This window comes from Cetorhinus maximus, chromosome 2 (genome assembly GCF_964194155.1).
Source record: "Cetorhinus maximus chromosome 2, sCetMax3.hap1.1, whole genome shotgun sequence".
Taxonomy (NCBI): domain Eukaryota; kingdom Metazoa; phylum Chordata; class Chondrichthyes; order Lamniformes; family Cetorhinidae; genus Cetorhinus; species Cetorhinus maximus.
Genome location: NC_135880.1, coordinates 48,537,158 through 48,561,120, shown reverse-complemented (window position 1 = coordinate 48,561,120; position 23,963 = coordinate 48,537,158). Strand labels below are relative to the sequence as shown.

At 43.3% G+C, this 23,963-nt stretch overlaps 1 protein-coding gene across 10 annotated transcripts in view; it reads right to left on the bottom strand.

The window, feature by feature from the left end:
* LOC144694155 (single-stranded DNA-binding protein 2) overlaps positions 1-23,963 on the bottom strand; it is a 587,421-nt gene that overhangs the window by 106,753 nt on the left and 456,705 nt on the right. For 5 of the 10 annotated variants that reach the window (XM_078564501.1, XM_078564524.1, XM_078564531.1 and 2 more), the window contains 4 exons: positions 23,157-23,230; positions 22,773-22,864; positions 12,614-12,662; positions 10,237-10,272 (listed from right to left, as the gene is read on the bottom strand). In XM_078564501.1, coding sequence (XP_078420627.1) covers positions 10,237-10,272; positions 12,614-12,662; positions 22,773-22,864; positions 23,157-23,230 — 251 coding nt within the window. The remainder of the gene's footprint in view (positions 1-10,236; positions 10,273-12,613; positions 12,663-22,772; positions 22,865-23,156; positions 23,231-23,963) is intronic. The other 5 variants (XM_078564508.1, XM_078564546.1, XM_078564560.1 and 2 more) reach the window with 1 other exon arrangement.

Below are 23,963 nucleotides of genomic sequence, written 5' to 3'. Positions count from 1 at the left end.
GCTAGGTCACCAGGCTCCATGCTCCTGATGTACTCCTGCAGGATGAAAGAAAGAGATGTATGGGTTAGCTTGGGGGTTCTAAGAACCTCCCATAGTTAAGTATCAAGGCCCTTTAACAAATGCCAGGGAGTGCTGGCCACCACTGGGATGGCCAGAGTTTAGTGCGCTGCATGGCTGCCCGAGATCCCGCCCAATCCGCCCCACTCCACCTGACCAATTGATGGCAGCTTCGCCTAATAGACTGCATGCTGTGCTCTCATCTCAGGCCCTGGCATTCTCCTATCCCACTCTTCAAGGCTGTGTTGTTAGCTTGAACCATGGGGGAGATTGGTCCAAACCTGAATGATGGCTTTGCAAGGGGCTGTGGTCGTCTCCACCAGTGACTGCTCCATTGTCGTATGAGGAGGGATTGGGTCGACTGGGCCTGTATTCACTGGAGTTTAGATGAATGAGAAGGGATCTCGTTGAAATGTATTAAATTCTAACAGGGATGGACAGGCTGGATGCAGGGAGGATGTTTCCTCTGGCTGGGGGTCTAAAGGAGATGGGGTAGGCCATTTAGGACTGAGATGAGGAGAAACTTCTTCACTCAGAGGGTGGTGAGCCTGTGGAATTCTCTACCACAGAAGGCTGTGGAGGCCAAGTTGCTGAATATATTTAAGAAGGAAATAGATAGATTTCTTGACTTTAAAGGTGTCAAGGGGTGTGGGGAGAGAGCGGGAGTGGGCATTGAGATAGAGGATCAGCCATGATCATATTGAATGATGAAGCAGGCTTGAAGGGCTGAATGACCTATTCCTGCTCCTATTTTCTATATTTCTATGGCCAGCTTTTGCAAGGAGATTGTACAACTTGCTCAGTCGTCCAACTGTTCTGCTGTCCACTCAAATGCCCATTAGTTTGCAGTCTGTGTGCGAGGGGTGGAAAGCTCCAGAGCACTTGCTGGCACTTTCATGCCTCTGCGTTGCTTGCTGGCCAGATAAGCTCGAGGCCCGACTCCAAGCATGTCACTGTGGCTGTGTTTGAACTGTCTCAGCTGCGGAGGAATGGTCATTTTATATAAAGTTTCCCTGATGCGTCGCCGTTTCCCTCCCCTCCACACCACATGTCCTTGTGCACTACCATCAACCGCAGGGCAGCCCTTGTACCCCCGCCAACTCGCACCAACCGCAGGGCAGCCCTTGCCTACCCCTCCGCCCCCCTCCCCTAAGTCACCTCAACAACAGGGCAGACCTTGCCCCCCTCTCCCAAGTTGTCTCAGTCACCTCAACCACAGGGCAGCCCTTGCCCCGGCACCGCACAATCAGCCAGCCAGGAAAAAGCAAATTTCCTGTGTCCTTGCTTGAATGCACAGCGCTTCAACCTTGAAGTCCAACAGGTGACCCTCACGAGTGCTGCACAACGTTACTGTGTACTCACTTCCGAGTTCCCCTCGAAGTGTAGGTCGCCAAGTACAGGCCTTATATATGCTGTTATGAAACACGTCAGCATGCTCAGATGATCCAGCATTGGGGGGGATGATTCCGGTGAGCTGGGCTTATAATGATATGTGGACGTATTACAATGAAGTTCCTGACTTCCAACTGTGAGAAGCATGGCTCGCCATTGACGGGCAGAGCAGACAACTGCAACCCTGTTTCACGATGTCCTGAAACCGATTTTTGGCCTTCTTGCCACATTGTCCACTCATGCCACCAAACACGCACGCTGCCAATGGGCACAGAAAATTCCACGCATAGCCTTTCAGGCTTCACTGAATACTTTTAAACTAATTTAGCTGTAACTCCCAAAACAAAACATCTCTCTGGACTGAACATCCTCTCCACATGAACCCTGTCAAGACCCCTCAGGCTCTTAAAGGTTTCCAGTAAGTCGCCTCTTACTCTTCTAAATTTCAGTGGGTACAAGCTTAACCTGTCCAGCCTTTCCTCATAAGCAACCTGCCCATTCCTGTAAACCTTCTCAAAACTGCTTCTAATGTATTTACATATTTCTTTAAACAAGACGACCAGTACTGTACACAATACTCCAGGTGTGGTCTCACCAATGCCCTGCACAACTGAAGCATAACCTCCCTACCTTTGTAATCAATTCTCCTCACAATAAATGATGACATTCTTTTAGCTTTCCTAATTACGTGCTGTACCTGCATACCATCCTTTTGTGATTCATGCACTAGGGCACCCAGATCCCTCTGAATCTCAAGAGCTCTGCAATCTCTCAGCATTTAGGTAATAAGCTTTTCTTTATTCTTCCTACCAGAGGCCCAAACAAGCAAACCTGCTGTGTGATCCCACAACCAACGGGTCAGATCTAAGCTCTGCAGTCCTGCCACATCCAGTCATGAATGGTGGTGGACAATGAAACAACTCATTGGAGGAGGAGGAGCATTCAAAAACATCCCATCCTCAATGATGGGGGAGCCCAGCGCATTGGTGCGTAAGACAAGGCTGTAGCATTTGCAGCCACCTTCAGCCAGAAGTGTTGAGTGGATAATCTTGGCCTCTTCCAGAGGTCTTCAGCATCATAGATGCCAGCCTTCAGCCAATTCGATTCACTCCACTTGATATCAATAAATGGCTGAAGATACAGCAAAAGCAATAAGCCCTGATAACATTCTGGCAATTGTACTGAAGACTTGTGCTCCAGAACTAGTTGTGCCCTTAACCAAGCTGTCCCAGAGCAGTTACAACATTAGCACGTACCCAGCTATGTGGAAAATTGCCCAGGCATGTCCTGTACACAACAATCAGGACAAAGCCAACTTGGCCAATTACCACGCTATCAGTCTACTCAATCATCAGTAAAATGATGAAAGGTGTCATCAAAAGTGCTATCAAGCTGCACTTAATCAGTAATAACCTGCTCACTAACACTCAGTTTGGGCTCCATCAGGGCCACTCAGCTCCTGACCTTATTCCAGCCTTGGTCCAAACATGGACAAAAGAGCTGAACTCCAGAGGTGAGATGAGAGTGACTGCCTTTGACATGAAGGCAGCATTTAACTGCGTGTGGCATCAAGGAGCCTAGCAAAACTGGAGTCAATGAGAATCAGGGGGAAACCTCTCCACCGGTTGGAATCCTATCTAGTACAAAGGAAGGTGGTTGCTGGAGGTCAATCATCTCAGTCCCAGGACATCACTGCAGGAATTTCTCACAGTCATGTCCTAGGCCCAGCCATCTTCAGCTGTTTCATTAATGACCATCCATACATCATAAGATCAGTGAGGATGTTTTCTGATGATTGCACAATGTTCAGCATTATTCGTGACTCTTCAGATACTGAAGAGGTCTGTGTCCACCTGAAGCAAGACCTGGACAATATTCAGGCCTGGGCTAATAAGTGGCAAGTTACATTCATGCCACATAAGTGCCAGCCAATGACCATCTCCAACAAAAGAGAACTTAACCATCTCCCCATGACATTCAATGGCATTAATATTGCTGAACCCCCCACTAACAACATCCTGGGACCATATAAATACTGTGGCTACAAGGGTAGGTCAGAGGTTGGGAATTCTGCAGAGAGTAACTCACCTCCTGACTCCCTAAAGCCTGTCCACCAATTGCAAGGCACAAGACAGCAGAGTGATGAAATACTCTCCATTTGCCTGGATGAGTGCAGCTCCAACAGCACTCAAGAAGCTCGACACCATCCAGGAAAAAGCAGCCCACCTGATTGGCACCCCATCCACTACCTTAAACATTCACTCCCTCCATCACTGCACAGAGGCAACAGTGTGTACCATCTACAAGCTGCAATGCAGCAACTCACCAAGGCTCCATCGACAGCACCTTCAAAACCCGCGACCTCTGCCACCTAGAATGACAAAGGCAGCAGATACATGGGAGTACCACCACCTCCAAAATCCCCTCCACACCATCCTGACTTAGAACTATATTGCTATTCCTTGTCGCTGAGTCAAAATCCGGGAACTCCCTTCTTAACTGCACTGTGGGTGTTCCTACTACACATGGGCTGGAGCGGTTCAAGAAAGTAGCATACCACCACCTTCTTAAGGGCAATTAGGGATGCGTAACAAATGCCGGCCTAGCCAGCGACACCCACATTCCATGAACGAATATTAAAAAATACCCGGCCCTCACCTTTTCCCACCAGCATTAAATTTGTAGCCGGGTGAGATATGGTCCTCATTATGCATTCTTCACTGAGAGCCCATACATCCATTAGAGTATTGAAACACCTGAGCCCTGTTTTACTACTTTACTGACAGCCCTGGCTCTCTGATCTATGCTGTCAACTACACAATGTTCATTTACATAAGATAAAGAGGGTTCAAGTGCTTGTGATTTCAGCTATGGCTACTTTAAAGGGTCTGGTTGATTGATACTTTTATTGGGCTGCAGTAAAAAGGAGTTTTATAAAAGAAATTGTAAAGATATCAATGCATTTTAAAGCTTTTTTTTTACACATCCTAATGGCACTATAGACTTCATTGGTTCAATATAGTGTATAGTGGGTGAATGGGCATGAAACTGCCATAGTTTGACATGGGGGGCATGGGGGCCATTAGAGTTTGGTTGGGGGGGGGCACACTGGGCATGAGGGGCATGAAGAGGGCCTTTTGAACTTACCTTTCAAATGGTTCTCTCAAGCAGACAATGGTTCATCATACCTCTGAAGCTCATGACCCAAACCAGCACACACCCTTAAAAGGCCCTGCTGAAAATTGGAAACCTCAGGAATGGGGTCAGGAATCCCGGAATCAGGTACTGGCCGCCATTTTTAACTCTCCATGGAGTCTCCCCGACTCCATGAAAATCCATTCGCTGTGTCAGTGGAACCTTCCTGTGCAGAATTCACAACAGGTCTGTCAACCAAACTAATTATATCCTCTCCCAAAAGTATATTCTTCACTGACACATCATACTGTGTCCACATGAATAGAATTTTCTTCACCACAATGTCTGTTCGTGCTTGTTACTTGTCTGAGATAAACTGCAAAATTGCACAACATCCTCATGCAAATGTTCCTGGGCTAAGGGAACAGTTCCTCAGTATATTAGTCTGAAATACACTGAAAACTGTGGCATTTCCTTAACTGACTTGTCTGCTTTAATACATAGTCTTTTTTCCCGAACATGTGTGAATTCATTTTTAAAAAAAAGCATAACTAAAACCGAAGAGCCTTTCAGTGAAGCAAAATGATCAAAACACCCAAAACCTGACAAGCATTTTGGGTTCTGGGCACAAAATACAAGAATAAACAAGTAATAATAAAATGATACAAAATATCTGTGGAAATCAATTTGAGAACTGCGAGTAGCTTTGAATGTCCTTATAAAAGGAACACTAAAACTATAGAGAGTGCATCATGGAGATTCCAGGTTGACATATTTATTGATGAGAGATTTGATTTGCTTGAGCTTGAAGCAAAGAAGTTGAAGAGGAGATTTTATGGCAGTGGGGGTTTAAAATTATGGTGCATTTGACAGAGTGAACAAAGAATTTGTCCTCTGGTTAGAGGATCAGCGATCAATTTAAAACTGTAATAGAGTGAAGGCTGAATCTAGGCAAACTTTACGCATAGGACTTGCTCCAGGCTTGAGCACAAAAATCATGGCCAGAATTTTACGCTCCCCCACCAGCAGGTTTTCATGCAGGGGAGGAGAGTGTGAAATTGAAGGGGCAGGATTCCCTCCACCCACCCCGACCACACAGCAATTTTACGCAGAGGCAGGCAAGGCCTCGGATGGGAAGCCCGCCCTTGCCCCAATTAAGGCCCTTAAGTGGCCAATTATTGGTCACTTGAGGGCCATTTCCCTCCCAGCCTCAATTTTTAAGCTGGCAGGAGGATTGAACTGGGAGGGAAGCCCCCTTCAAGTTGGGCACACTCCCCTTAATGTTTGGTGGCCTCCGGACTTCCCTACCCACCCTGGCCTCTCCCCGAGACCCCGATCACTCCCTTCGCACCCCCCACGTTACCCTCCCCTCCCTGGGGCTCCTTGAACTTTCCTGGGCCACTGCTCCCTGGATTTAGGGTCCGAAGTCCACCTAAAGTTCCTCTTCTGTCCACTGCAGTGCTGTTGCTGCAGGGTCTGGAGAGCTGCCGGCCAATCAGATTGTCTGGAAACTCTCTAAGGTGTGACTTCCCCCCGAGTGTGGGGCGAAAGTCCTGCATACAGCCACTTAATGGGGCAGTCAGACCCACCGACTCTTCAGATGGTGGGAAGCGAGACCCCACCATCTGAGGAAATTTAGGCCCAAGGCTGCCACACCACTGCAATTTTGCAGGTGCCTTCGTTTGGCTGACATTAAGCCAAGGCCCCATCTGCCCTCTCAAGTGGATGTAGAACAGAATCTTCTGGTCGGCGTGCGGGGGCGGGTCCCGCACGCCGACATGTAAAATGATGCATGGTGACGTCGGGCGTGCGTCCTGGCATGATCGCGCATCATTCCGATCTTCCGTTCGGCAGGCGCGCATGGTGAGTCAGCTGTGCACCCGCCGAACTGTCAAAGGCCTGTTAAGGCCATTAACAAACTAATTAAAGCAATTGTCAGGGCTGCCCGTTCAACCTTAAGGTTGGTGGGCAGGCAAAGAGCCCAGGCGGCCTTCGCATTTCTCATGAAACCTCATCCACGGGCGGGATGAGGTTTCATGAAGGGTTTATAAATTAAATAAAATTTTTTATTAAAATTCATAAATATGTCCCAGCTCGTGTGACACTGTCATATGAGGGGGCATGTCTGAATAATTTTTTTTTAACATCTTTTGCACTGAACTTAATCTCCAAGGCACAGAGCTGCCTCAGGGAGATTTCTGCGCTCTTTCGTGCATCACGCTGGGCGGGCCTTAATTGGCCCACCCACATAAAATGGTGGCGTGCAGCCGATCGCGGGCGGCGATCGACTCTGCACCCTCTCTCGACCTGCCCGCCCGATGGGGAGAAAATTCTCCCCATAGTGAAGGCGCCCCTAGGTAGCAGCAACCACAATATGATTGAATTTTACATTCCATTTGAGGGAGAGAGGAGAGGGTCCAAGACCATGTTTTTAAACTTAAATAAAGGCAATTATGAGGGCCTGTAAGCTGAGCTGGCTAAAGTGGATTGGCAAATTAGGTTAAGGAATAGGTCAATGGAGATGCAGTGGCAAACATTTAAGGGGATATTTCATAATACACAGAATAGATCCATTCCAACGAGTAAGAAAAAGTTCAAGGGACGGGCACACCATCCATGGTTAACTAGAAATGTTAAAGATAGCATCAAACTTAAACAAAAAGCAGATAATTGTGCAAACGCAGGTGCAAGGTCAGAAGATTGGATAGAATAGAAAGAACAGCAAAAGATTAATAAGGAGGGAAAAATTAAGAGTACAAGAGAAAGCTAGCCAGAAATATAAAAACAGACAGTAAGAGTTTCTATAAATATTTAAGAAAGAAATGAGTTAACAAAGTGAACATTGGTCCTATAGAAAGTGAGTCTGGAGAATTGATAATGGAAAACAAGAAGATGGCAGATGAATTGAAGAGGTATGTTGCATCAGTTTTCACTATAAAGGATACAAGTAACATCCCAGAAGCAGTAATGAATGAGGAAATGGGAGGGAGAGAGGAACTCAGGAAAATGACAATCACCAGAGAAATAAGTGGTATTGAGTAAATTGTTGGCGCTGCGGGCTGACAAGTGCCCAGGTCCTGATGGGCTTCATCCAGAGTCTTAATAAAAGTGGCTAGTGAGATAGTTGGTGCATTGGTTTTAATTTGCCAAAACCCTCTAGATTTGGTGAAGGTCCCATTAGAATGGAAGATAGCAAATGTAACTCCACTATTCAAAAAGAGAGGGAGACAGTAAGTGGGAAACTACAGGCCAGTTAGCTCAGCATCTATCTTAGGGAAAATGTTAGAAGCTATTATTAAAGAAGCTATAGCAGGGCACTTGGATAAGTTCAAGGTAATAAGGAAGAATCAACATGGTTTTGTCAAAGAGAAATCATGTTTAACCAACTTATTGGAGTTCTTTGAGGAAGTAACATGTGCTGTGGATAAAGGGGAATTGGTGGATGTACTGTACTTAGATTTCCAGAAGGCATTTGATAAAGTGCCACATCAGAGGTTATTGCATAAAATAAAAGCTCATGGTATAGGGGGCGTTACATATTGGCAAGGATAGAAGATTGGCTGGCTAACAGTAAACAGAGATTAGGCGTAAATGGGTATTTTTCAGGTTGGCAAGATGTAATGAGTGGTGTGCCACAGGGATCAGTGCTGGGACCTCAGCTGTTTACAATATATATAAATGAACTGGATGAAGGGATGGATGGGATAGTTGCCAAATTTGCTGATGACACAAAGATGGGTAGGAAAGTAAGTTGTGAAAAGGATATAAGGAGGCTACAAAAATATATAGATAGGTTAAAGTCAGTGGGCAAAGATCTGGCAAATGGAGTATAATGTGGGAAAATGTGAAAATGTCCATTTTGGCAGGAAGAATAAAAGAGAAGCATATTATCTAAATGGTGAGAGATTGCAGGGCCCTGAGATGCAGAGGGATCTGGATGTCTTAGTGCATAAATCACAAAGGGCTAATAAGCAAGTACAGCAAGTAATTAGGAAAGCTAATAGAATGTTATCATTTATTGCGAGGGAAATTGAATACAAAAGCAGACAGGTTATGTTTCAGTTATACAAAGCACTAGTGAGACCACATCTGGAGTACTGTGTATAGTATTGGTCACTTTATTTAAGTTTGGATGTAAATGCGTTGGAAGCAGTTCTGAGAAAGTTTACCAGACTAATACCTGGAATGGGAGGGCTGTCTTATGAGGAAAGGTTGGATAGGCTAGGCTTGTAACCGCTGGAGTTTAAAAGGGTGACTTGACTGAAACATTTAAGGTCCTGAGGGGACTTGACAGGGTGGGTGAGGAGAGGATGTTTCCTCTTGTGGGAGAATCTAGAACTAGGGGTCACTGTTTAAAAATAATGAGTCGCCCATTTAAAACAGAGATGAGGCGAATTTTTTACTCTCAGAGAGTCATGAGTCTTTGGAACTCTCTTCCTGAAAAGGCGGTGGAAGCTTGAATATTTGCCTTTGAATATTTTTAAGACAGGGGTAGATAGATTCTTGGTAAGCAAAGGGTTGATAGGTTATCGGGGGTAGGTGGGATGCAGATTTGAGGTTACTATCAGATCAGCCATGATCTTATTGAATGGTGGGCAGGCTCGAAGGGCCAAATGGCCTACTCCTGCTCCTTGTTTGTATGTAACCTTCCTTGGTGGTGACAAACTTTAATTGTCTTCCAATGTTCTCATGGAAGAGCAGTTGCATTGTTATGTTTTCAGGTCACTTAATTCAAATAGAAATCTTGAACAGGTAAAACATGCCAACAAGCTGGGTCAAAATCTGGAACTCCCTCACCACATGGACTGCAGCAGTTCAAGAAGGCAGCTCACCCCCACTTTCTCAAGGGCAATTAGGAATGGGCAACAAATGCTGGCTTAGCCACATCCCATGAACAAAAATAAAAAGCGAAGAAGTTATTAGAATAAAAACAAGACTTTGGTGCCTTTTTTCTTTCCTTGAAAATAGTATCACAATATATCATGTGTTTAGCACAAAAAGCTGTATTGTTTAAGCAATACACTTCTCTTTTTAGCCAGTTATCAGGGGGCACAATTTGTGTGGATCAGTTTAAAAGTCCTTTTCCACTAGTGTACTGAATACTACATTTCTAGCCGGGGACACCATCATAGAATTGACAAAGCTTGCCAGGAGTCCTACCTCATAACAATCCAAGAGTTCAAATTGATGGCATCATGTTTAGGAGTTTCCTCCACCACATGGCATACATTTTGATGTTGAGTCTGAATATTGCACTGTTTACTAACAACTTGCACATAAAACATGTACAAACTATTATGAGCAAATCAACTTCCTTCTATTAAAGCATTTTTGATGTCATTCAAATTTAAATATGCAAACGCCTGTTGCCAGCAATGTGTTGTCTTTTCTTGTTTATTTTCGAAGACAATTTGCCATAGCACCATATGCTGATGCATAACAGTTCTCAGAGCAATTTTGACCAGACTGATTACTGATTTACTAATGAACATCAACATATGCAGTATGAATGCCAGACAAAACAACCAAACACAAAAATCAGATGTTCACTTCTCAGCCAAAACATTTGGCACTGCTGTTAACATCTGGACAACTATTTCCATATTTGGGACTAAACAGCATAACCCACAAAAACAGTAAAATACCACTCACCACATAATTGCCAGGCGATGCCGATGAATATGGTATCTGTAACAAAAAAAAACTGTCAATTCACCTTTTCTCCCTTTCCAATTTGACAGTTAAAGCCTAAATCAGAAAGAATTCTGAACAAGTAATTCACAATTGCTTTGCTGTTACTTAACTGATCACAAATAAACTACATGGGCAGAATTTTACGGCAGCGGGATTTTACGTTCCCGCTGTCGTCAATGGGGTTTAGAATGTCTCGCCGCATTTTATGGCCCCGTCCCCGCCAAAGCGGGGCCGTAAAATTCTGCCCCATGAATTCTTCGGTCTTTCTTTCCCTCTATGGGTTTCAATTACAAATATGTTTTAACCACGATTATCATTATTCAGGTAGATAAACTAAAATTTTATACAAATTTATGTCTGTTAATAGACTTTGATTCTGAAGCCTAAGCTCAACTGGAGCATCACTGATGATACTGATGCTGGAAAGACACACAAATTCTGATGTAAAGCTAAACATACTAGAATTACTAAAGCGATACAAGAGAAAAAGCTTGACAATTAGTTACCAACCAGACAGTTTCTTGGCAGTTTTTGTCAGTGGTGGTTTGCCGTTGCTTTCCACTAGCAGGGGCAGGGCAAGGAAGCATGTCCAAAGTCTACCTCAGCCGGAATGGGAATCATAAGGCCATAAGACATAGGAGCAGAAATTAGGCCATTCGGCCCATCGAGTCTGCTCCACCATTCAATCATGGCTGATAAGTTTCTCAACCCCATTCTCCCGCCTTCTCCCCGTAACATTTGATCCCCTTACCAATCAAAAACCTATCTATCTCGGTCTTAAATACACTCAATGACCTGGCCTCCACAGCCTTCTGTGGCAATGAATTCCATAAAATCAAAACCATGCTGTTGCTGTCATTCTGAACTACATATTAGCCATCTAGCCAACTAAGCTAACCTGCCCTAATCTACTTAATATGTACTGGAAAAAAATATTAAGGTGAATTTTCAGTCCCCCGCCAGTACTTGAAGGCGGGAGCGGACATGTAAAATAAAGTGGTTGGCCAGCCCACCGCCTCCCCACCCACCCCTGACCTGTTCCCCTATGCTTTGGGGGCATGTCAGGTGTAAGGCAGCCACCTTCCCTTAAACCTACTGAGGCCCTTAAATGGACAATTAACTGCCCTCTTTAGGGCCTCACACTGCCTCTGCTGCAATTTTTCAGCCTGTGGGGGAAGGTGACAGCTTTGAGAGTGTGGGCCGCTATTGGGCAGGAAGGTTGGCCTACCTCCCATTGTGCTCATTGGGCGCATCCCCCCCAAGATGGTACCCCCCACCCCTTTTGTCCTTCTTACCCCCGCACCCCCCCAGCCTCTCTAATCCAACCAACCACCCCATTCCCTGGGGTCTCAGAGCTGTGCCCGCCCCAAATCCCCGGACTTAACCTCAGGTCTGATATCTATCTTTACTTCTTCTTTAGGACTGATCGTAGTCACAGCAGTGGCCACTACTCTCTTCTCGTGCTGCTAGGACTACAGAGCTACTGGCCAAAAAGATTGGCCGGCAGCTCTCATAGGCAGGACTTCCTGTCCCTGGGGTTGAAAGTCATACTCTTAACTAATTAAGGCCACCCCCAACATAATATCGCTGCAGGACAGCCGAATTCCACATCTGTGAAGCGCTGACAGACTTTTAGGCTGGTGGGGCGGGGGAGGTGGGGGGTGTGGGTAATCACATTGCCCTGTAAAATCCATCCCATCATTTCTTAGGTGCGGTCATATGATTAAAAATGGAAACTCATTCTTTAGAAAGAGATTCAATGCAATACCGTAACACGAAGCCAGCATTTTTATATCCAATCATGAGTGCAACCTTTTGCAAAGTCATCAATGGTCGCCTTGCATCTTGCTCAATATAATGACAATAATTACTTTGAGAAACACTCAAAGTAATAAGGCAAACAAGCAGCATGGAAGATGTGCTGTTCCACCCAAATACGTTGACTCCACATACTGACAGAAATGTTCAAATTTTATTTTGTGAAATGTTCATAAATTCACTGAAAATAATGCAAAATTTAAAAGCAGCAAATCACTATCAAGTTTCCAGGAACCAAAGAACACTGGGAACCAAAAAAAAAACAAAAGGAAGAACTGAATTTCAAAAGAAAAAAAATGCATAAGATTCCATTCACTGTTGCACCACATTGCTTGCCTAGAGGAGTTCAGTTTTTTTTTTAAATGGTGGAACAATTCCTGTAATTATGAAATAAATGTTTTTATAATATGAGGAATAATATTTCAGCATGTGCATCACAGCTGACCACTTAAATACACAGAGCTACAGGTGTATTCCTTGCTGTGTGAGGTTCACACGAGCATTAAGACATACTTACTGAGTTGGCATTAGGTGGATTTGGCCATGGTCGACCGCCTCCGGGACCCCTGTAAGAAACAGTGACAGATGGAGTTTTAATTCAAATAACCAAACAATCTTTGGCACTCAACCAACAAGCAAACCATGCTACTGAGAAACAAAATGTTACTGTCTCGCTGGCAACAACAGCCTTTCCAGTAATCCTCTCCCTGATGCAAATGCAATCACCTTTTACTGTCATCTTCTCAGGTGCCATTCAAGTAAGCAGTTCTCAAACTGTATCACCATATAAGCACAATCTCTATGGTCGGATTCACATATGGATGCTTTCACAAAAAAACGAGGAAAAACCAAGATTAAATGGTTGAAAAAATGGCAAGCCAAACAGTGAATCAGCATTGGTAGGTATTTAAATAGGAGATGGCGAAGAATCAGGTTAAATACATTCCTACTAAGAGTAAACAGGGTTTGTCAAATGCTGGGTTTCCATGGATAAAAAGCAGAAGAGGCAAATGATCAACTTACAGTGCATAATTTGGAATAAACCTTAAGAAATATGAAAGGTATAAAAGAGAAGTAAAGAGAGAGATTAGGTGGCTGGAGTACAAAAGAAAAATGGCAACAGCTTTTATAAGCAAATAACTGAAAGGATAGACAAAGAAGTGGGACCACTTAAGATGAGGGGGATCATCTTGTACTTGTGTATCAGGGTAGGCAATTCAGCCCTGGAACCTGCTCCCCCATTCAATGAGATCATGGATAATGTGTATCTTAATTCAATCCAATGGCCTTGGCTCCATTTTCTTTTATTCCCTTGTCTAGCAAGACTGTATTGATCTCAGAATTAATATTATCAGTTGAGTTAACATGTACTGCTTTTTGTGGGAGAGATTTCCACACTTCTACCACCTTTTACATGAAGAAGCGTTTTCTAACTTCTCTCCTGAATGGCTCGGTTCTGATTTTAAGGTTATGTCCCCTTGTCTTAGACTCTTCTACCAGTAGAAAATTTTGTTCTATTTACCCTGTCATTTCCTTTCAAAATCCAAAAAAAACTCAATCAAATCACCCTTTAACTTTCAATATTCCAGGGAATACAAGCCTAGTTTATGTAATCTCTCCTCAAAATCTAACGCTTGGACTCCTGGTAGTATCCTGGCGAAACTGAGCTGCACCTCTTCCAATGCCAATATATCCTTTCTAAGGTGCAATGATCAGAAGGGAAAGGCGGAGATGCTGAACAAGTATTATGGTTCAAAATTTGCAGCAGATGGAAAAGCTGGGACTGAAGGAATTGGGGAAGTGCCATCAGTGAAGATAAATATTTAAACGGAAATTGTACCAAAAATGTTAATGAACCTAAAATTAGGAAAGTCACAATTGTAAAATTAGGCTTTTCCTTGTGGACTAATTGCTTGTGTGGCATGGTGTCAAAGGCTTTGCTCAAATTTAAAAATAGCACACACACACAATTTCAGTCATCAGAAAAGCCCTTCTTTTCTTTTAAAAACTCCAGTGAATTTATTAGAGGCCATCCTTTGGTCCTTTCAATCCATTGAGACTTACGTCAAACTGTGCCTTTCCATCAGTTGCGTTATTTGTTCTTTCAGGAGACCTTCAAAATAATTTAACCACATTTTTACTACAATTTCCTTTAAAATATTATCTCTAGTAGCAGCTCTTCCACAACCCCCTCAGATACCTCTACAGTTCCATTTACTTCTTTCTCTGTTAAAATTGAGTTGTAACACTTCTTAAGGATTTCCATGTTTCACTCAGGCTCAAGCACACACATAAAATGCTACACCTGTTTTCAGTTTGTCTTTTCTACCTCTGTAAATGATTTGTATCACTACATTTAGCCTACATGTGTCATTGTTGAATCATATCTTCATGATGCCCTGGATAATATTGCTTCCCTTGCCAGCAAAGATTTCCAGATCACAAATTTTATTCTCAAGAGTCTTGGCATTCATCTATAAAACTCAAAGGTATTAATTTCCCTCACATCCTAGGCTGGGCTCATTAATTTTGCCATTAATTTGTTGTGAGGTCATATCCTTACACTCTGTAGTGGGTAAATAAAAGGGATAAACTTAACCAAATCTTGGCAAGACAAGGGCGCATCAGGGCAGGTCAATGCAGATTTGAAAGAGAGCATTTCATGCTTGACTATGTTTTAAATTTTTGTACATCAGCATGTACAGATAAAGAGAATTTATTTTAATGGGTAAAAAATTGTGAGCAGTGTGCCACAATTTCCTGAAGAAGGTGGTTGGTGGCCCAGGATTCGTGTTATGTATTTGGATTTTCAGAAACATTTGATAAGATGCCACATAAGAGACTTATTATGAACGCTGGTGCACATGGTATAAAGGAGTGCAGTCATATCAATAGAGGGCTAGCTGGGAAACAGAACAAAGTTGCAAAATGAGATATGGGGGAAAATTTTCCTCCCATCGGGGGGGGGAGTGCGGGAGCGGGCGTGGGCGGGCATGCCTCTGATCAGCACCCCCGATTGGGGGGTGTGCCGCCATTTTACGTGGGCAGGCCAATTAAGCGCTATTGTGCGGGCGGGGGGGGGGGGATTCCCTCAGCCGGGAGTACGCTCTTTCGCGCCTGCATGTGAAAGATCGCATTGACCTCTCCGGGGGCTAAGTGCTGCCTCAGGGAGATCGGCTCCGTATTAAAATTTGCAATAAAAATGATAGGAAAATTTCCCTGACATGTCCCCTCATATGACACTGTCACATGAGTTGGGACATGTCCATAACTTTAACTGAAACCTTTATTAAAAATTTAAAAACCCTCATGAAACCTCACCCCGCCCGTGGATTAGGTTTCAGGTTTTTTCTGAAGCCCACCAGGACTCCCAGCCTGCCCACCAACTTTAAGGTTGGACGGGCAGGTCCATTAATGATTTTAATTAGTGTCTCAATGGCCTCAATAGGCCGTTGACAGTTAACTCGGCTGCGCCCCCACCGACCTGAAAATGGAAATGACGCGGGGTGACGTCGGGAGTTCCACCCGACGTCATCCTGTGTCGGCGAGCGGGCCCCGCCCCCACTCGCCGACTGGAAGATCCTGCCCATGTAGTCAAATTAAGAAAAACATATAGAAACAGCATAGCTATAATAATCAGTAACTTTGATTACCTAAAGATTTTTAAAAATTCTTTCATTGGATGTGAGCGTCACTGGCAAGGCCACCATTTGTAGTTCATTCCTAATAAATAATAGATTAGGGGTAAAGTAATATAAGGGAAAAAGAGTGGTTGTAGAGTGCTTTATAGATCTGTGCTGAGACCTGTTTGTTTTCCATTTATATAAATGATTTGCACACAAGCATAAATAGAATGACAATAATAAATTAGGGGGCATGGCAAACTATGAGGGAGAATGCAGGAGATTGTAAGAAGATATTGACAGGTACGCAAAATGATATTGCAGCTCTAACCATAAAATTGAAGTTGTGCATTTGGCAAAAAAGACCAACAAAGAAAGAATAACCTCAACAGCATGATTCAAAACCAGATGAGAAACAGAAAGATCTAAAGAAATGGAGAGACTTAAATCTTTAAAGGCGGAGGTGCAGTTAGAAAAGATCATGGAAAGAAAAATGCGAATTATACATAAGGATATTGACTATAAAAGCAAGAAAATGATAGGAAATTTGCACAAAACACAGTTGACAAAGATTGAAGATTATTGTTAGATGAACAGAAGGTAATATTTGAAGAAATGTTATCTCCCAGAGGGGTATTAGAACATGGATGCGACAAATTAACTCTTGAGGCAGACAGTACATCATAATTTATAAAATAATTGAGTTAATATTTAAAAATGAAAAATAATGAAATATGGGGAGCAGACAAGGAAATAAGATTAGAGCAGATAGCTTCAAATGGAGAGCTAACACTGGAACAGGTGTGCTGAGCCAAGTGGTATGTTTTTGTGCTGTAATTCCTATGTTCCTAAGAAACAGGTCTGACAGCATCTGTGGAGAGAAAGACAGAGTTAACGTTCGAGTCCATATGACTCTTCTTCAGGACTAAAGAGAAGTAGAAATATGGTGAAATATATACTGTTTAAGGAGGGCGGGACAGGTGAAGCTGGATAGAAGGCCAGCGATAGGTGGAGGCAAAGGAAAGATTGCAAAAGATGTCATAAACAAAAGGTCGAAGAGGTGTTGATGGTGGTGATACTGGCTAAGGGAGGTGCTAATGGTGACATTAAGAGTAGAAAGCAGAATGAGCAAGTGACAGATGGCCCTAGTGGGGGTGGGGTGGGAGGAGGGGAAGGTGTGGGGTAAAAGATCAAAATAGGCTAAAAGGTGGGGATAAAAGAATGAAGAAAAAAGGAAATACATTTTTTTTAAAATAATAATATAGGTGGGAAAAATATATATATATAAAAATTTAAAAATAGATATCTGAAAAAAGGGGATCAAAAAGGGGTGAGGATGGAAGAGAGAGTTCATGGTCTGAAGTTGTTGAACTCAATATTCAGCCTGGAAGGCTGTAAAGTGCCTAATCAGAAGATGAGGTGCTGTTCCTCCAGTTTGTGTTGAGCTTCACTGGAACATTGCAGCAGGCCAAGGACGGACATGTGGGCATGAGAGCAGGGTGGTGTGTTGAAATGGCAAGCGATAGGAAGGACTGGGTCATGCTTGTGGACAGACCGAAGGTGTTCTGCAAGGCGGTGACCCAGTCTGCGTTTGGTCTCTCCAATGTGGAGGAGACCGCATTGGGAGCAACAAATGCAGTAGGCCAAATTGAGGTAAGTGCAAGTGAAGCGCTGCTTCCCTTGAAAGGAGTGTTTGGGCCCTTGGATGGTGAGGAGGGGGGAAGTAAAGGGGCAGGTGTTGCACCTTCTGCGATTGCATGGGAAGGTGTCATGGGAAGGGGTTGAGCTGGAGGGGGTGATGGAGGAGTGGACCAGGGTGTCCCGGAGGGAACGGTCCATGTGGAATACCGATGTGGGGGAGGGGAAGGGAAGATGTGTTTGGCGGTGGCATCATGCTGGAGTTGGCAGAAATGGCAGAGGATGATCCTTTGAATGCGGAGGCTGGTGGGGGCAAAGAGGACCCTATCATGGTTCTGGGAGGGAGGGGAAGGTATGAGGGCAGAGGCATGGGAGATGGGCCGGATATGGCTGAGGGCCCTGTCAACCACCGTGGCTGGGAAAAAGTCCAAGGGCCCAAACACTCTTTTCAAGTGAAGCAGCGCTTCACTTGTACTTCCCTCAATTTAGTCTACTGCATTCGCTGCTCCCAATGCGGTTTCCTCTACATTGGAGAGACCAAACGCAGACTGGGTGACCGCTTTGCAGAACACCTTCGGTCTGTCCGTAAACATGACCTAGACCTTCCTGTCGCTTGCCATTTCAACACACCATCCTGCTCTCATGCCCACATGTCCGTCCTCGGCCTGCTGCAATATTCCAGTGAAGCTCAACGCAAACTGGAGGAACAGCACCTCATCTTCCGATTAGGCACTTCACAGCCTTCAGGACTTAACATTGAGTTCAACAACTTCAGACCATGAACTCTCTCCTCCATCCACACCCCTTTTTGATCCCCTTTTTTCAAATATTTATTTTTAAATTTTTATATATGTATATTTTTTTCTCACCTATTTTACTATTACTATTTAAAACATTTATTTCCATTTTTATTCATTGTTTTATCCCCACCTTTTAGCCTATTTTGATCTTTTTTCCCCACACCTTCCCCTTCCCCCACCCCACCCCACCCCCACTAGGGCCATCAACACCCCTTCGACCTTTTGTTTATGACATATTTTGCAATCTCTCCTTTGCCTCCACCTGGCCTTCGATCCAGTTTCATCTGTCCTGCCCCCTTTAAACAGTACGTATTTAACCATTTTTACTTCTCTTTAGTTCTGAAGAAGAGTCATACAGACTCGAAATGTTAACTCTGTCTTTCTCTCCACAGATGCTGTCAGACCTGCTGAATTTTTCCAGCACTTTTTGTTTTTGTTTCAGATTTCCAGCATCCGCACTATTTTGCCTTTTTCTAGGCAACAGATTTGTTACATAGTCTGGAAGCAATTCAAAATAAAATTAACTGACTTTAGTTAGGATGGTGCAAAGACACAAATTCCAATCCATTTTAAGTGTCTATTTACAGTTCTATTTTCCAAGCCACATTTATTTTGCTGAACTAGGTGGTTATTGTTTAACAGAATTAAATTTAAAACATTTTGGAGCTGGTACTGAATCTCTTTACCAACTAACTGTGGAACATATTGTTATGATCCCCAAAGTTTAAATAGCGACCAAAAACATTTTGTTTAAAGTAAACGAAGTTTGAGATTTAAGTCACTTGGTCAATGAATAAAGCCACAAGATTCCATGGGTTTTGAACAAACTAAAATAAACTTCACTATACAAGGTCAGAAAGATAAAAGAATTTACAATATCTATCTTATACTCTAACATTCATGGTAATTATACTTAAGGTACATGTGAATCAACATGCAAACTACAGTCGAACACATCACAATGCACAGTAAATGACAAATGACAGAGTCCACAACAGAAAGCACAGTGAGATTTCTCAATAATCCACCCAGATGTCAACCAATCTCGCTGAAACTCTGTCTCTCTCATGAGGGATTCTAGTCTTCACCTTCCAAGATCTAACCGGGAAATTCTCTCCAAAGTCGCTATAACTCAGATGGCATCAACAACAGCCCACCTCACAGGGTTTCAATCTCACCTCCCGAGATTCTGTTATCCTGGATTCCCAAATATACACTCAAACGCCAACTCATAAACACAACTTCAGCTGTTTGGCCACACTGAACAGAACACTACTGCTCCAAAGGGGTATCTTTGCCCCAACGGCTGATAGCACGGAGTCACCAACCTTTGGCTACCTTCTTGGATCTTCACAGGGCTTCCCTTGCGCCCTCTTCATTTAAAGTCTGCTACCTACAGCCTTTTTCCTATTTGGAGTCTTTTTCTCTACTCCTGTCTTTTTAACTGCACTGGGACCCCTTTGGTTTTTAACAGTACAAAACGACAAAAAATGGGATAATTTGTACTCACACCCATAAAAACCATTAAGATAAGTAAGGCTGATATTTTGAATTCACGTTACTAACCAGGAGCCTTGCCTCCCAGCAACACAGAAAGAAATTGTGGGTATGCCACCAATTAATTTTAATGGATGAAAATTCGCAGGTAGTGTGCCATGATTTTGCCATTGGGGCAGGTTTCCTGCTGTAGCACTAACTTTGAAAATACACCTAATCGAATGGCACTTGCTTAGAACTAACCTGCTTATTGACGCTCAGTTTGGGTTCCACCAGGGGCACACAGCTCTTGACCTCATTGCAGCCTTGGTTCAAACATGGACAAAAGAACTGAACTCCAGAGGTGAGGTGGGAGTGACTGCCCTTGACATCGAGGCAGCATTTTACCAAGTGTCGCATCAAAGAGCCCTAGTAAAACTGGAGTCAACGGGAATCGGGGAAAACTGTTTGGAGTCATACCTAGCACAAAGGAAGATGGTCGTTGTTGAAGGTCAATCATCTCAGCTTCAGGACATCACTGCAGGAGTTCCTCAGGGCAGTGTCCTAGGCCAAACCATTTTCAATTGCTTCATCAATGACCTTCCATCCATCAGAAGGTCAGGTGTGGGGGTGTTTACTGATGATTGCACAATGTTCAGCACCATTCACGACTTCTCAGATACTGAAGCAGTCCATGCCTAAAGGCAGCAATCCCTGGGCAATATCCAGATTTGGGCTGACAAGTGGCAAGTAACATTAGTGCCAGGCAATTATCATCTCCAACAAGAGAGAACCTAACCATTTCCCCTTGACATTCAAAGGCACTACAATCGCTAAATCCCCCACTATCAACATCCTGGGGGTTACCATTGACCAGAAACTGAACTGGACCAGCTGCATAAATATTGTGGCTACAAGAGCAGGTCAGAGGCTAGGAATCCTGCAGCGAGTAACTCATCTCCTGACTCTCCAAAGCCTGTCCACTATCTAGAAGGCACAAGTCAGGAGTGTGATGGACTACTCTCTACTTGCCTGGATGAGTGCAGCTCCAACAACACTCAAGAAGTCTGACACCATCCAGGACAATGCACCACCTGGAAGTTGCTCCCCAAGACACTCACCATCCTGACTTGGAAATATATCGCCGTTCCTTCACTGCCACTGGGTCAAAATTCTGGAACTTCCTTCCTAACAGCACTGTGGATGTACCTACACCACATGGACTGCAGCAGTTCAAGAAGGCAGATCACCACCACCTTCTAAAGGGAAACTAGGGATGGGCAATAAATGCTGGCCTAACCAGCGAAGCCCACACCCCATGAATGAATAAAAAAAATTGCTCGTGCTAATCATATGTGGAGTGCGTTTGTGTCAATATTTATGTTGGGCAGAATTTTCTGCCTGTTGGCAGGTGGAGCGGGAGCAGGCGGGCGCGGAACTTTTCAGTGCCCCCGATCAGGTCCGCGCCGCCATTTTACATGGGCGGGCCAATTAAGGCTCACCCAGCGTGACGCACATCTGGAAGCGCTGCGTGCTCCCTATGCGGGCGGCGTGGGGGTTGCCTGAGTCGCGAGTGCGCTCTTTCGTGCACATTCTCCCTGAGGTGCCTCAGGGAGATTAGTTATAAGTCCAAAAAGTTGAATAAAGTGAGAGAAAATTTTTTATGGCATCCCCTCATGTGAAACTGTCACATAAACCAGGACATGTGCATTAATTTCAATAAAAGTTTTTGTCAAAATTTAAAATCATTCATGAAACCCACCTGCGGATGAGGTTCCATGAAAAATGCAAAGGTCCGTCTGGGCTCTTCGCCTGCCCGCCAATCTTAAGGTTGGACGGGCAGCTCCGTTAATTATTTTAATTGAGAGTTAATGGCCTTAATAGACCTTTGACAGTTCGGTGGGCGTGCAGCTGACTGACGCGCCGTGACGTCGGGACGCACGCCCGACATCACCACACGTAATTATACGCCTTGGCGAACGGGTCCCGCCCCCGCTCGCCGAGCCGAAGATTCAGCCCATTGTCTAAGTGAATAGCTGCATTCATACATCAAAATGTTTAGCCAGCAAAACTGAAAATTTGTGCTTGTCTCTTAGTAAATTGCTGCAACTAATTTCACAACACACAGCAATATAACTATATTTCAGCACTCTTCAAAAGGAGACAAACATCAAGGCACAAATTAGCATTACACTAAATCAATGTATTTATTATAGTTCCCTGATAGTGCAAGTTGCTTCAATATTGCCTCCTTGTAAGCTGTTGGCTATTAACATTTTTCTAATTTCATGTAGCTCTCTTTGATAATTATATTTTCATGAAAACGTTTCAAGCGCCAGCTCTTTAGTATACACTTCATTCCTTCATAGTAGAGAAGACTGTGTACCACATGCCTTTGGAGATCTTTTCTGATGTTAGCTGGCTTTTTGATACACATTACATCCCAATGGAAAATTGCTGAGCCTTTCGTTGGGCTTCAGCTTGCTGAAATTGATCAATACCTTCTATCATGTGATCAGAGAAGCAATAGTTATGGTAAAATTATAGAATCCCAGTGATAGGATATGAAATTAAGAAAAGAAATATGGATTACAAATATAATAGTCAAGATTTTAACTTTACTGCAAGAAGCACAATTACTAAAATGTAAGTTCAGCAATTAGAAAATGAAAAGCTGAATTTATGATGTTAATAAATTGTTATTGTATATAATATAGTATATCAACAGGTCCATACTTGTTTCATTTACAAAGTAAAGTTAACCCAACGATCTGTTACAAATCTTGAACTGTTTATCACTGAACAGAATTACCATAAATTACAATGTCCGCATTCAATTGAGGATGAATTACAATCAGCAATTAATCAGGCTACTGAATTGTTAAAAAATCTAAGTCAGAAAAATTTCCAGCCTTAACCTGCCTAAAGTTACCATATCTGTAACAGTGACATAGCGACCCCCACAGCAACTTTAATGCAAAACAAGCAATCCAATTATTTAATATAGTTTAAAATACAAATGGACACAAATTAAACAATGGTCTACTTTAGTTTGGCCCCATTTATGTCCATGTTCTATTTTCTAGTTAATGTTTCTCTGTGAAAGGCTACATGCAATAAGCATCATGGCTTTACTTACATGTTCATGCCAGGCATGCCTGGACCACCTAAAGCATTCAGCGGGGGCCTCATTCCTCCTCCGTAACTCTGCAATGATAACCAAGGGTCAGACTACCATAAAGAAAAGAAAAACCAGAGAGGAAGGGGGAAAGAAAGGAAAGTAGGTTAATGATTTCCCTAGTAAAATTCTAGGACAGTGGCCTGTGTTTTCAACATGAATAATACTGAAAGTTCAGTGGAAACTTAAAGCTTCACATCTACATCAAAGAATGGATTACTTGCCAGACAGGATTTTTTGAAATATGTACAACTTAGCCAATTACAAATAAATATATTGCATCTCTGACCAATTAATACACAAACTTTAACATCTGCAAATAATATAAATACATTTACTTATTACCTGTGGTCCTAAGGGGGGAACCATGCCCCGTGGAGGAGTCATTCTCTGCATCGGTCCACCCATGGTTGGATGTCCTGATTGGTAAAATATTACAAATGTAAATTAACTCTCCCATGGTTTACCAATTCCTTCAGGACATCATAAAGAACTATGGAAAGGGTAGTACATTTCAGTTGCTATGGATTTCATCAATTAGAACATACATTATGCAGCAATAAAATTAGTAGCAAAGTACTAAATATCCCTATCAAAAGAATTAATAGAATACAACGTTTTAAATGCAATAATCATAACATATACAAATGCATGTACATTAAAATAAAAAAATGCTAAGTAGATATATGCAAAAAGCTTCCACTCAATATAGTGTCATCAAGGTAAAATTTTCTGGAACTTGGATTTGCTTTATACAAGTATAACACTGGTTACGCTTGGCGCCCCCGCAATAATAATGGTGGTGGGTTTGTGGGTAAGAAGAGGAGAAATATAGTATATGCCATCTTCACCAATTTGAAAAATCACCACTGTAGTCCCATAGGCTGCTCTCTCATTAGAGAGAGAGAGACAACTGGTGGAGAGTTTAACCTGAGGGTCACCACACCTCAGGCAAGGGGTAAGGTTGAGAAGGCGGGGCCTTCATGGATGACCTCAGCCAGTACAGGAATTGAACCCACACTGTTGGCATCTTTCGACATCACAAACCAGCCCATCCAGCCAACTCAGCCAACTGACCAATTTAGGAGGCACTATATTCAGCCAGAAGATGCAATTTGTTATGCATCTTACAAATTACAGGTAATACTTTTA